Source organism: Solanum verrucosum, unplaced genomic scaffold (assembly GCF_900185275.1).
Source record: "Solanum verrucosum unplaced genomic scaffold, falcon-dt-bn FXZP01000262.1, whole genome shotgun sequence".
NCBI lineage: Eukaryota > Viridiplantae > Streptophyta > Magnoliopsida > Solanales > Solanaceae > Solanum > Solanum verrucosum.
In genome coordinates this window covers 2671889-2685121 of record NW_026020366.1, presented here as the reverse complement: position 1 = coordinate 2685121, position 13233 = coordinate 2671889, and the positions used below count along the sequence as shown (strand labels likewise).

The window sequence follows — 13233 nt, the reverse complement described above, 5'->3', positions numbered from 1 at the left end:
CATCTACAAAAGAGGAGAAAAAATATGTCAATACAAATATGAACAAGATATTCGAAAAACCATTTATACCCAAAAAACAAAAAAACCCCATATTTGTACTACCTCAGATAAATACCTATAGGGAAAGTCTAAACCAGGACAAAAAGACCTATAACCATATAACCAGAGCATATATAGAAAATATCCACAAAATACAAACCTTTTTAAATAAAAACCCCAGATCAAAAACTACCCAAAATCCACATGAAGACTATATTACTCAAACTTTGCAAGGATATAATAAACTAATCGCTTTACCAAAGACAAATGCAAACCTAATAGCAACTTGCTATAACTATGGATTATTAAACACAGTATATACCCAAACTGGAGATGAAATAGCTACGATACCAGAGTTACATAAAGCATTCATGAATTACAAGAGAATAACTAAAGGAACTTTGGTTATATGTTTTAAAATATTCTCTCAAATATTTAACGTACTACCATTTGGATATAAAAATGCGCTGTTATATGTGTATTTGGGAGCAACAGTAAACATTACTAGCTAGCTCACATATATATGTTCTTATAGTCCTAAGAAGAGGTCTTACACATGAAGTACTTGATCTCTTGCAAAACCATATTTGCAACTTGTGAGAAAGGGTCATTTGTGAAAAACCCATGTTGCATTTCTTCAAACTCAAAATAGTGAACATCCTTGTTTAGCTCTTTCATCTTGTTTGCATAATCTTCAACTCTATCTTTGAGAAGTTCATTTCCTCCCACAATTACCAATAGTGGATCAAGCTTCTTGGGCTCGAGTTTTGGGCTTAATGGACCAAATGGGTTAGCCAATGGGTGATCTGCAGTTGCTCCAATTGGAAGTGATAACCTCCAAAATCTGGAAAATAAAGTACATAAAAATTAATTAGTCGAGTATCGTGCATAATCTCAGTCTAATCCATGCTTATAACTAAGGGGGTGTGGAGGTCCATTTGAACGTTTCAATTAGTTATTGGACTAGCTAGAGGTGTTAATGCAATGATTTGTTCCATTGTTACTGAAATATCCACAGTAAAGGCGTATGAGTTTAAATTTTTATTTTTTTCAATATAAATTTAAGCTCAAGATAGAAATTACTTTGTTTATTATAGTCCCTCAAACCTTTCAACTAAAATTTGAACCATCCTATTTGTGTACATGGACCCAAATTAAATGAAATTGACTTGAAAGCACATCTTTGTTGATTGAGTCTTGGGAAACAGAAAGAACTGAAAGTTACATGAAGAACTGAAAGTTGCAGAAAAAAGGGTTTGTACGGACTGTAAAAGGAACCACAGGCCATGAAGGGATCCGTGGAATTGAACTCAAAAATTGGAAATTTTGGAGGTGAGTTTCATGGGTGGGTTCACGGACCGTGAAAGCTTACACGGGCCGTGTATTGGTCTGTGAACCAAACCCCCAAAACTCAGGAATCTTGTCATTCACGAGCACTTGTGCGGCCCGTATTAGTCTCCGTAGAAGACGACCTTCAGGAACACAGATCTCCTCTGCTTTCACGAACACCTTCATGGTTCATGAAGTGGTGTACGGTCCATGGAAGGAGTCGTAGAAGGCTTCCGTCAGTTTTTAAGTCAAGATTATTTTAGTCTTTCTCAACTCTTTTAATTGTTATACTATGTCGCTTTGACCTATTCTAAGTGGGGCTAAGTGGCTCCTATAGATCATAACTTGCCCATTCCCTCATAATTATCCCCAAATTAGATTTCTTCTCTCTCAAGTCTACTCTCGAGCAAGAACTAGGGTTTCAAGTTTTAAGTCTTCATTTCAAGAATAAAGTCAAGGTTTCTACTCCATGTATCTGAAAATTTCATCAATGGGTATCCCTTTGAATCCCATATAAACCTTAGAATTTCAAGTTTATGATTCCTACAAGCTAGAAGTTTCCACGATCTTCATGGGTTTTTAATACAAATCAATTTTCTTCATGATCATCCATAATTACATGTTTTACCCATGAATTTCCGTGATTTCAAGTATAATTCCGTGTTTTAATGATAATTTCATGAGCTATAGCATGCAAGTATTTTCATGATCAAAATTACGTTATTTTCAAATGTATGTCTCAGTTTATCTGATTTTCATGAATTGGGATGCTTTCAGATTATTTTCAGACTATCATGATATATGATGCTTTCAAGTGTCCCTCAGTATGTTTTCCATTATCATGATTTAGGAGCTAATCAGTATGTATAAGTTATTAGTATGATTATGTAGTATAAATTATTATTGTTTCGAGATTATGCATGTCTCCATTGGGAGTATACTTAGCACTGAGTGGCCTTATGGGATGAAGGTTTCTGTTTAGCATTTGTGGGCCTTTGCTAGAAATCCGCAAGTCATAGAACTACGTGCCATTATAGGATTTCTCTTAGATAGACATTATCTAGTGGATCCACCATAGCTCATATATCATGTCCTTACCTTGGCAAGTGTTGGTTTATTAGCATTTTAATGTTAATATTTTAATATATTAATTTGCTATATTTTGGAGTTAGAAAGATGCTGATAGTTTCAACAGTTAGTGGGCAGTTTCATTGCTACCGTTGGTAGGCATTTGTGCCTAATTACTCACATTTGGTGTAAATGCCTTTTATGCTTAATTGCCTAGGCTACTGACTAGCCGTTTGCTTACTGCCTTGGACGTGGTCTTCCAAGACCATTATTTCTCCATTATCTCATTCTTTACTCCTTCATTATTCTTTGTAACCATGTAACATATGTAACCTCTAGGCCATTTATCTTCACTATTTACTACTCCATTATCTTCCTATTCAATTCTAGGAAGACTTCTTGTAGTATAAATAGTGGTGGTCTTCATTTGGTTTGTAACACACACAATACACTAGAAAAATATAGAATGAAAGAGTTAGTCAAAAAAGAGAGTTCGTATTAGTTGAAGGGAGGTGTTCTTTTTTGTGGAGCTTTGGACTCAACTCTTGTCCAGAGTTGTTGAGTTATACTTTGTGAAGGCTGTTGTATTCTGGAGAGGACAAGTCAAGAGGACTACTGCTGGATCGGTGAAAACATTTGCTGCAGTGAGCTTGAATCTCCTTAAAGAGAACGAGATATCCGCGCATCAGCCTGAAGAGATTTATTTTCTTCATATTTATTTTCAATTGTAATCTTATATTTTTGTTATCTTGTAAGTTTTCACTAACAGCAAGTATTAGACACTCTCTTTTCAATGTGGGAACAGTATACTAAACTATATGTTGTAGCTCACATGGTTTATGTTGGTTATCAGTATCTCCTACAATCATGATTTCAGTTATTGCATGACTTTTTAACTATGTATTTCAGATCAGTTTACTTAGTTTTCATGTTATTTTACTTGGTCATTGGATCATCATGTTTTACACATTCAGTATGTTCGGATATCATGTTTATTATGCATATTCCTCATACTCAATACATTCAAAGCACTAATCACATACTTTTGGAAATATTGTTTGATAATATAGATTCTAATGCTCATCATCCAGCCCGCGATAAATAAAAATTCAGTCAGCGTTGGTTAGCTTTGTTGAGTCCTCATGATCCGAAGATGACCCCTCTATCCCTGAATTAAGTATTTATCTTTTAAGTTTCAAACAGTTAAAGTGGGATAGGAGTTTGTCCTAGCCACTCATGTTAGTAGAGGTTCTTCGGACAATCAGTTTATGTTTCTGCCATGTATGTTGTCTTACAGATATTGTTTATCTCAGCACTACGAATTATATCTAAATATTTCAATTTTAGTTTCCTCGTATGCGTTACAATTTTCTATTGATTTTGCTAATCTTAATATTATGTCATGTTATGAAGTTAGTTTGAGGTCACTTGTGGTTCTAAACGCCATGTCGTATCTAGGAGGTAGGCTTGGGGTGTGACGGTTGTAGCAATCACAAGTTCGTTGAGATGTTTGGGATTGTGTGTGGTTAATTTTGAAGGATAATCTAGAATTCACTGTAAAAAGGTAAAATGAACTTGGGAATTCAGTATAGTCAACTGGTTGTATTTGGTATATGTTTGTAATGAAATAAACTTGATAATTATTATGGGGGATGAAAGGCGGTCTCAAAATCATAATGTGTGATTGGATGAACTAGAAAAAGTTACATAATTAGTGAATTATATTGTGATAGGTGGAAAAGAATAGTGATGTTTTCTGAATATTAGTAAGTGTCAAAAATGATTGAGTATTGCCTTTAATTAGATTAATGTGACTAGAATATGATGGTGTAGGTATAGCAATTGTGATAGCTAAGAATATTATTTGGAGTTAGACTTTAATTAATCTCTTGTATATGATATGAGTGGTATAAAATGTTGATTGGTCATCAAACATAGCATGTGGTTGTTATTTTTGAGTTAATGATGTTTGTATGAATAAGCATGTGAACCATTCAGCTGCCTATTATGACTTATGTTTATAATATACACTTGTAATTATATTGTGCTTAATGGGTTGTCTTGAGAGATAACTGATGAGCATACTAGAATATGTTGATAGGATGAGAATACATTCACTGTTTTGATTATGAATGGCTCAAATTTGATGTGAGCTTACAGAAAGTGATTGTAAGGCATAGATCGGATACCACGTTGATATGGTACCTGATTATGTGATGAATATAATGATGATAAGTGGTCCAAGTTCGAGATGAGCTTAACGGTTGTTTATGGAATTGTACCACATCGATACGATACATGAGCACCTAGAATTATATGCAGGTCATCATGACTAGATTCAAAATTAAAGACTTTTTAGCATGTATATAAATGAGTGAGTGACAGATGAAACTGATTGCAGATATTGTACAATCGTAAGATCAGTAGGAATATAATTTTCATAATTGTGTGGCTGCTTATAATTAATTGCAGAGTTGATTATGATTGTTGTGTGTGTGTTGAATTGGAGATGAGAAATGTCAAGTGTGCTATATTGATATTTGTAATGTGTGATTGAGAAATATTAAGTGCAATATATTAATATTTGTTGTTCTTGCTGATTTTATGATATGTTGTAGGATCTTATCTAGGTCGGTTTATGATGCTTGTCAGTATGTGTGGTGTACTGATACTACTTTTGTTGCACTCTTTTGTTGGATGCAGGTGTGTTTTCAGATTGTTTGAAGCATGAGGATGATAGATAGATATTCATCACTAACTTCTACCTACTCTTTCCTCCAATTGAAGTTGTATCTTTTATTTTCTGATTGTATTTTGTATAGGAACTCTTATACATGTCTAAATTAGGTCATTAAGAAGTTTCGAAAGACTTTTTTTTTATAAATAAAAGTAAGTGTTTCTTTATGATTTGATTTGTTATGTTCATCTCGGGTGTATCTTTTCTATAAAAGAAAAACTATAAAAAGGGAATGGATGGTAAATGTTCACCTATTGAATTAGAATCGAGTATGTGTCTACACGATCTTTAAAAATAGATAGAGACATTTAAGTGAGTGGGTTGAGTTTAATTTGATAAATCAAAATTAATTGAGTTAATAAATGGGCAGGTTATTGATCAGCTCAAAAGTTACTTGAGCTGAAATGAGTTGGCTGAAATGTGAGTCATAACTAACCCTCCTAATTCTTAATAAGTTTTAATTGTTTATTTGTTCTTTTATAGATTTTTAGTACCAAATAAAATTATTTTTTCTCTATTATGGTGTTATACTTCTATATAACATATCAAACAAAAAATATCTTTTAAATATATTTTAATATGATTTTATTGAATTAATTTGAGCTATATATCAACTTAATTTTTAACGTGTGAACTTACCCACCCAAATTTAAACATATTAAACAAATTAGGTGAGTACGTAGGCTTTGATTTTTCCAACTCTAGAACTGACCCTGTTGTGCAGGTAGGACTCATATGTAACCATTATGATAGGCAAATTTTATTATAATAATTAATTTTATTTGAAACCATTCATATTATATTAGTATGTGTTTTCAATCCAATTTTTTTTTAAAAAAACAGAACTAGCTTACTTTAATTGTTCAAGGTGACTATAAGTGGAACAAGAAATTAAAAGGTCGACAACCGCAATCACTCAAACTATATACTGATAAAATAAAATAAAAAGATTTATATATAGTTAATAGTTCCAATAGATATGCATTAAGCTCATTGAAAAACAACTCCTCACAACATTTTGAATTAATATAAACTGCTATACTTATTGTTTCATCGATATAATATGGAATTTGGTGCTCATCAAATAATAAAGAAAATATATTATTGTCATTAGTATTAGAAAAAAAAGGTTAGACAAATATTTCTATCATATTACTAATCTTCCTATAATTTGAAATAATTATATATTATCTCATTAATTAATAATTTCATACCAAACTTTAAGTTAGATACTTGTATTTTTTCTACCAGATACACTATAGTAGAGAGAGGCAAGTGGGAGAAGGAGCGAGACGAACGAGATAGGAAGGAGGCGGGCTAGATTTCCAAACACATATGAATCACACTAGATACATGTATCTTGAATACTAGATACAGGGAGAGAGGCGAGCAAGAGAGTCAGATACATGCAATTCACTTTAATACAGTGTATCTAGAACAAATTACACCTAATTTTAATTTCATATATCTGCAAGACGAATCTAGATACACTAGATACATGTATTCGAAATCCAAAATTTAGTAAGATTTGTAATATTACAAATTAACATGCATCTAAATAATTAACTATTAAACATGAAAGATTTCAGTAAGTTGCCTTTATTATTTAAGATTTCAGTAAGTTGCCTTTATTATTTATTTTTATTATAATTAAGTCAGAGACAATGACATGCATTTAGCTATATTGCTACTCTAATACATATCCTTAAAGCATGAAATTATCTAGCAATTGTTGAGTACAGAATCATTATTCATCACCAAATCCAATACAATAATGGATTTGTCATATTGTAAACCTATTTATAGATATATACAATTAGTAAATTAATATATATGAGGTGAACTTGGTCCTACCAAATCTTGTAAAAGTGGATATCCTTTAGTAAGACGTATGAAGGCTTGCCAAATTTAGATAATATTATAATTACCCCAAAAAAAAACGTTATTGTTTCTTCTTTGTGATTATCTAGTCATGAGAAAGTGAACATTTAATTACTTCAAATTCGATAGAGATGGAATCTGAGTATGAGCAGTTGATTTTTATTTTAATTTAATATTTTTTTATAAGAATTGATAGTTTTAGTTAAATTTTCTTGTTACTAAATTTTCTATAAGATAAAATTATAAGTAAAAGAAATATTTCTTTGCGGACACTTCACAAAGTCATTAATTATTTTTCTTTACTTCTAGATAAAAGTATGATTTTATCTATATTATACTTTGGCGAACACAATTGCCTTAATTGGGAGTTAATATCTTAAAAAGACGATGAATTATGTAATTGCGTTTGAATATCTAAAAATAAAACTACATTAATTCTACGTGTTTGGCCATAAAAATCAAAATAAATTTTACTTTATTTGAAATCTCAAGGTTGAAGTTGAATTGGTCGTGTTTGGCCATAATTTTGTAGTTAATATTTTTAATTTAGATGTATTTTTAAAAATATATATAATATCATTAAAACATAGAATATGATTTAAATGAGGTTATTTTATAAATAAAAAACTAAGATTTTTAAAAAACAAAATAAATTAGAAAATAAAAAAAGTGAAAGTGAAAATAAGGTTTTAGTTGTTTTCCAAATTCTAGATACAACTTCAAGTTGTATATATTTGAAATTTTCACGATAAAACACTATTTATAAAATAAGCTGAAATAACCTACTCAAATCAACTTATTTATAAATATATTTTTTTCAAGATACTTTGGAGAAACAGTTTGTATTTGATCAATTAATTTAAAAAACATCATTTTAGCAATAATATTGTTTGATCAAACTTTCTAAAAGTAGTGTATTTTATTTAAAAGATTTTTTACACTACATCAAAAATGATCTTTAACGACAATTAATAAGGACAATAACTTAATTATCATTAAATATATATTTTTAGTGGTAATTAACCCAATTTGTAAATGTTCCTCAATATTGAATTTAATGACAATTAATTAGTGTCAACAAATATTTTAACACTCTTTATTGATATGTATATATAATGGTGCCAAAACTATTTTTGTTATAGTCTACTCCACCACATAAGCACTTATTTTTTAAAATAAAAACCCTTATAATTTTTTTTAAAAAACAGTTGTATATAGCCTGTTATTTGTAAAGCAAAATATATAAAGTGGATTTTAATTTTAGTAAAACCTGTTTTTAAACCAAAGAGAAGTATTAAGAAAATTTTTGAACTTCACGCAAATTATTAGTTTCGTTTCCGAATTATCGACAGTCTAAAAAGCTCCTCTACTTGACTAACTAATCTTAGATACACCTTTAATTTGTCACATGACATAACAAGTGGTCTCAAATTCTTGTAGGAGTATATGAGTCCTAATAAAAAATCGAGAAAAATATTGAAAACACATCCTTAAATTAAATTTGTGAGAATTTAGTGGCGTATTTCATTCATGTTGAAAGATATATGGTGTATTTAAATTCAGTTAATCAAGTAAAGAACATTCTTAAGACAGTCAAATAGCAATAATTCAGAGATGAAATTAATAATTTGCGTCTTGTGTAGAGAGGTTTGTAATACTTCTTTCTTAAAAAGAATTTTTAAAAAAAAAAATCAAATCCAAACATGGGGTACCACGTATATTCCAAGAAAGTAGCATCTCTCCACTACTCATAAAACTAACGATTTAAAAGTTGAAAATGTGAATATGTAGTGAGATATGTGGTCTCTAGTTGCCTTTTCCTCAACACCATAAACTAGCCAACCATGACTCTAATTTTAACATTATCTCCCTGCATTGTCTTAATCCCACTCAAAAATTTATTTGTCCTTATCATAATTTTCGGCTCTATATTAGTTGATCATTTTTCTTTTTTTACACGCATATTAAGAAATTATAGATAAGAAGATAATTTTACTATTTCACTTTTTAAAAAATCTTGAAAATTTTACAAACATATGTGAACATTTATAAAAAGAATTAATCGCAAGGGTAATATATGAAATATTTAATTAATGATTTCTTAATTTAGTAAAGTGGACAATTAATATGAGACAATTATATTTAGTAAAATGATCAACTAATATATTTGATAAGATGATCAACTAATATGAGACGAGACGAAGAAAAGAGTACACTTATAAAAAAATAAAAAAATAAAAAGGTTATGTCGTTTTCATTCTAAAGAACCTATGATCCCATTCACACTCTTTCTATCTATTCAATAATTTCAATTTGCTCATTCAATAATTTATTTCTCTATCATCATTGCACATGATGAAGTTTCTTATACCCTTTCCCCCCCACTCCCTCCATAAGATCACCCAAGTTGATTATAGTTTGCTTTCAAAAAAAAATAAATTGTATTATATCATCTTTTGTCACATCTTAATTTTTTTTTAAAAATTCATTGAACCGAATTTATGCTTGAACGTGTGATAAAACACTCCCTAACAAAGACAATTTCATACATTGAGAAATTCAAACTTGAGACTTCTAATTTGGCATAAAAGAGCATTTACCATCATCACCATAACCCTCGTTGGTTCTTAAAAGTTCATTCTATAGAAGGATTGACGTAAATATATAGCCACGACTAATAAATTTGTTGTGGATCCTTCATCTTATCCTATGTCATAAATTCTACACAGATTAGTTAGTAAATTAATCATTGGATTTCAATTATATAGAAAAACGTATTTGCTAATAATATAGATTTTGGATCAAATTAAACTACAAAATAATTTGATAGAAAAGAAAGTTGTTCTCACTCGAAAAGAAGGTGTCACATGAGTCCCAATATTTATTGTTTAATTAAATATATCAGTGAATCAGTACGTATTTATAGGGAAATTAGTAATCGTGCTCAGAGTATTTGTTTTGTTTAGAACAAAAATAAAACATCACCATGCAAATCATAAAGTCTATAAGTATTTTTTTTTTATAGGTTCCATAACTAAATGTATATTGATTTTTTATTTTTATTTTTGGTGTTCGTACTTATATTGGAGTCTAATTAAATAAGAATTTGGCAGAGATGTCCTAAAGTGCCCCTAACAAGGGTGACTTTGTATTCAAGGAGACTCGAACTCAAGACATCTGATTAAAGATTAAAGAGTATATGTATTAGGTATACGTACCTGTCAAGAATTTGCATATTCAAAAAAGGTTCATCAGGTCCCTCTTCTTCAGACTTAGTCCTTAGACTTCCTCCAAAAAATGGTGCCATTAGAACATAACCACGTACTCTAACCGGTGCAAGCTCAGGCGAACCAACACCAAACCTCAACGCCAAATGATGCGCGATGTTCCCACCAGACGAGTCTCCAATCACATAAACCCTATCATAATCATGATTTATCCATGAATCATCATCGGCATCATAAGTAATCCTATTTGACAACGCCTGATGCTGCAGCCACTTAATGGATGCAAACGCGTCATCCATGGCTGCAGGAAGGCGATACTCAGGTGCCAGCCTATAGTCAGGAGCGATAACAAGTGCTTCGAGCTCAGATGAGAGACGTAGGCAACAGTTATGGCAATTAGGCCACGTACGTGAACCTACACAGAAACCTCCACCGTGAAAGAAGTAAATGATTGGTAGCTGTTGTTTGTTTGTGATGCATTTTGTTGTAATTGGCTTGTAAAGACGGAGATATAGATTCTCTTTTCCATCTTTGTTTCGATCGTTGTTATAAATGATGTCTTTCCATACGACTGATCCATCGTCTTTGACGGTAATGTTACGGAAGTTGATTTGGTCATCGCTTAATCGGAAAATGGATCCGTCACTGTAAACTTGAACGATGCCTAAGCAATCTTCTACTACATGAGGAAGAGAACCCATTATTTTTTGATAGAATTGACTAGTGAGGTGAAGGAAATCTCACTATAAATAGGAAATCTCAATTGGACTGTTCCAAGGGTTTTTTTTGGTATTATGTTATATTAAAGTTGAAAATAACCCATTACATGCCAATATATCCTAATTTATATGATTCAAGTTTAGTATTTTAGTTTTAGTGATCCAAAAAAAAGAAGATAGACTTTTATATTTAGTGTTTTTCTGTCTCAATTTACTTGATTTATTTCTTTTTTAGTCAATCTCAAAAGAATGACACATTTCTATATTAAGTAACAAATTAATTATAAAATGTTTATTTTACTCTTAATGAAATGATTTACAACCACACAAATTTCTATCATTTATTTTAGACTACAAGTTTTAAAAGTCTTTCTTTCTTTCTTTCTTAAACTCTGTGTCGAGTCAAACTACCTCACATAAAATGGAACGGAGGGAGTAACAATTTAACATTGAAATATTCATTTTATTCGTAATGAAATAAACATATATGAGTGTGCAAATTTCTTACTCCATTTGTTAGCCGGAATTTTTCTAATTTTTTCATTTGAGCCGGGCTTGAACACACAACCTTAAAAAACTTTTGAAATCCATTAATCATTAGACTAAACATTTTACTTGTATCAAGAGTTATCAATACTTTAATATATATTTATTAAATCAAATTTGATCTATATATACCTGGTAATCGACATCCCTTGACCAAAGGTGGATCCACCCAGCATTTGAGGTTTCTAGAAAGAGAAAGTGGGAAAAGTAGGCTGCCCTGCTTTACACGTGCATGGTCCCAATATGTGGTTTTGCAGAGTGTACTCCATTGCTTGGAATTAATTCACAATTTTTTTCATGAATACATGATAAGCAGTACGAGGTTCCAATTAAAATTGAATTGTCATTGTCTTTAAAACTACCTAACAAAGGGTTCGTAACAACTAACAAAACCGATAAACGAAGAGCAACTGGTTTGCAGCGAATCCGAAGAGTATTTGCTACTTTATAAAGGGATGGATACTAATGACGCAATATCCGTTATTTCTTTATGTTCTCTAATTATTTCTCTTGCCAATCTTTGTTAGATGGCAATATCTATCTTTATTTTTTGGTAAAAAATGAGCATAACTTCTACTCCCTCGATTTAAAAAAGAATGATCTAGTTTCATTTTTAGTCTGTTTCAAAAAAAATGACTCTTTCCTTTTTTGGCAACACTTTAACTTCAATTTTCCACGTGACATGTTTAATGCCACAAGATTAAATGACATTTTGATACATTTGACATAACTTTAATTTAAAATGACAAGATTAAAAAGTCTTTTTTTTTAAAACTCCGTTCCAAGTTAAACTGAATCATTCTTTTTTAAACGGATGAAGTATTTATTCATAGCAAAACCTTACAAAATTTTGAACTGTGGCTGCGCCACTACAAGAATAGTCAAACAAGCAGATGCAAATGCACTATTTACAACCTATTGACTAGAAGTGACATATTAGAGTGAGGCCATAATCCTCACTTTTCTACAAGCGAAATCTCCAGTCTTCTCAGCGTACAAAATATCCAATTGTAACATCTTGGAAATTGAAAGTTAAGATTGGAAAGAAAAGCTGCAGAAATTTGGTACTGGATTAGTTTCCATGAGCATATCGACAGATCGTACAAGGTCCTACGGTCCATAGAAGACAGTCGTAAGAAGGGTCCTTATAGATGGTGAAATTTTGGGTCTCTGAACTTTTCCTACAGATCATGGTCTGTAGAAGGTCCTACTGCCAGTAGGAAGGGTCCGTAGAAGAGACTCCAGACTTGGCAGAATTTATGGAAAATGGGCTCCCACGATAAGTACGGCCCCTAGAAAGTTCTACGGACAATAGAAGGTGAGTCGTACAAATTGACCTAAACTTTAAACCCCAGTACTTGACTTTATGGTTGACCAGGACAGTTCGTAGAAAGTCCTACTGACGATAAGTCGGAATCGTAGGAGTCATCCGGCAGTTTTTAATTAGGGGTATTTTGGTCCCTTTTTACCCATTTAAGTCCTAAACTATGTCATGTTGACCATATAACTACCCCTATAACTGATTTTACTCTTCAAAATACCTCATTCACGCAAATCCCCCAAATTTTCCCAAGTCCTCTTCTACAATTCTCTTTCTCAAGAACCTTCAAGGCAAGCTAGGTGATCTTAGGCGTATTTATATGCCTAGAAATCTAATAATGCCCGTATTTAAGCCAAGTTTGAATTC

General features: G+C 31.3%; 1 protein-coding gene across 1 annotated transcript; it reads right to left on the bottom strand.

Moving 5' to 3' along the window:
* Positions 1-509: 509 nt before the first annotated feature.
* On the bottom strand, positions 510-10982 carry LOC125837926 (probable carboxylesterase 15). Its single transcript, XM_049517005.1, has 2 exons — positions 10273-10982; positions 510-883 (listed from the first exon to the last, which is right to left on the bottom strand). The coding sequence occupies exons 1-2, from the start codon at positions 10980-10982 to the stop codon at positions 577-579; spliced, it is 1017 nt and encodes a 338-aa protein (XP_049372962.1). The 3' UTR covers positions 510-576.
* Positions 10983-13233: the final 2251 nt, after the last annotated feature.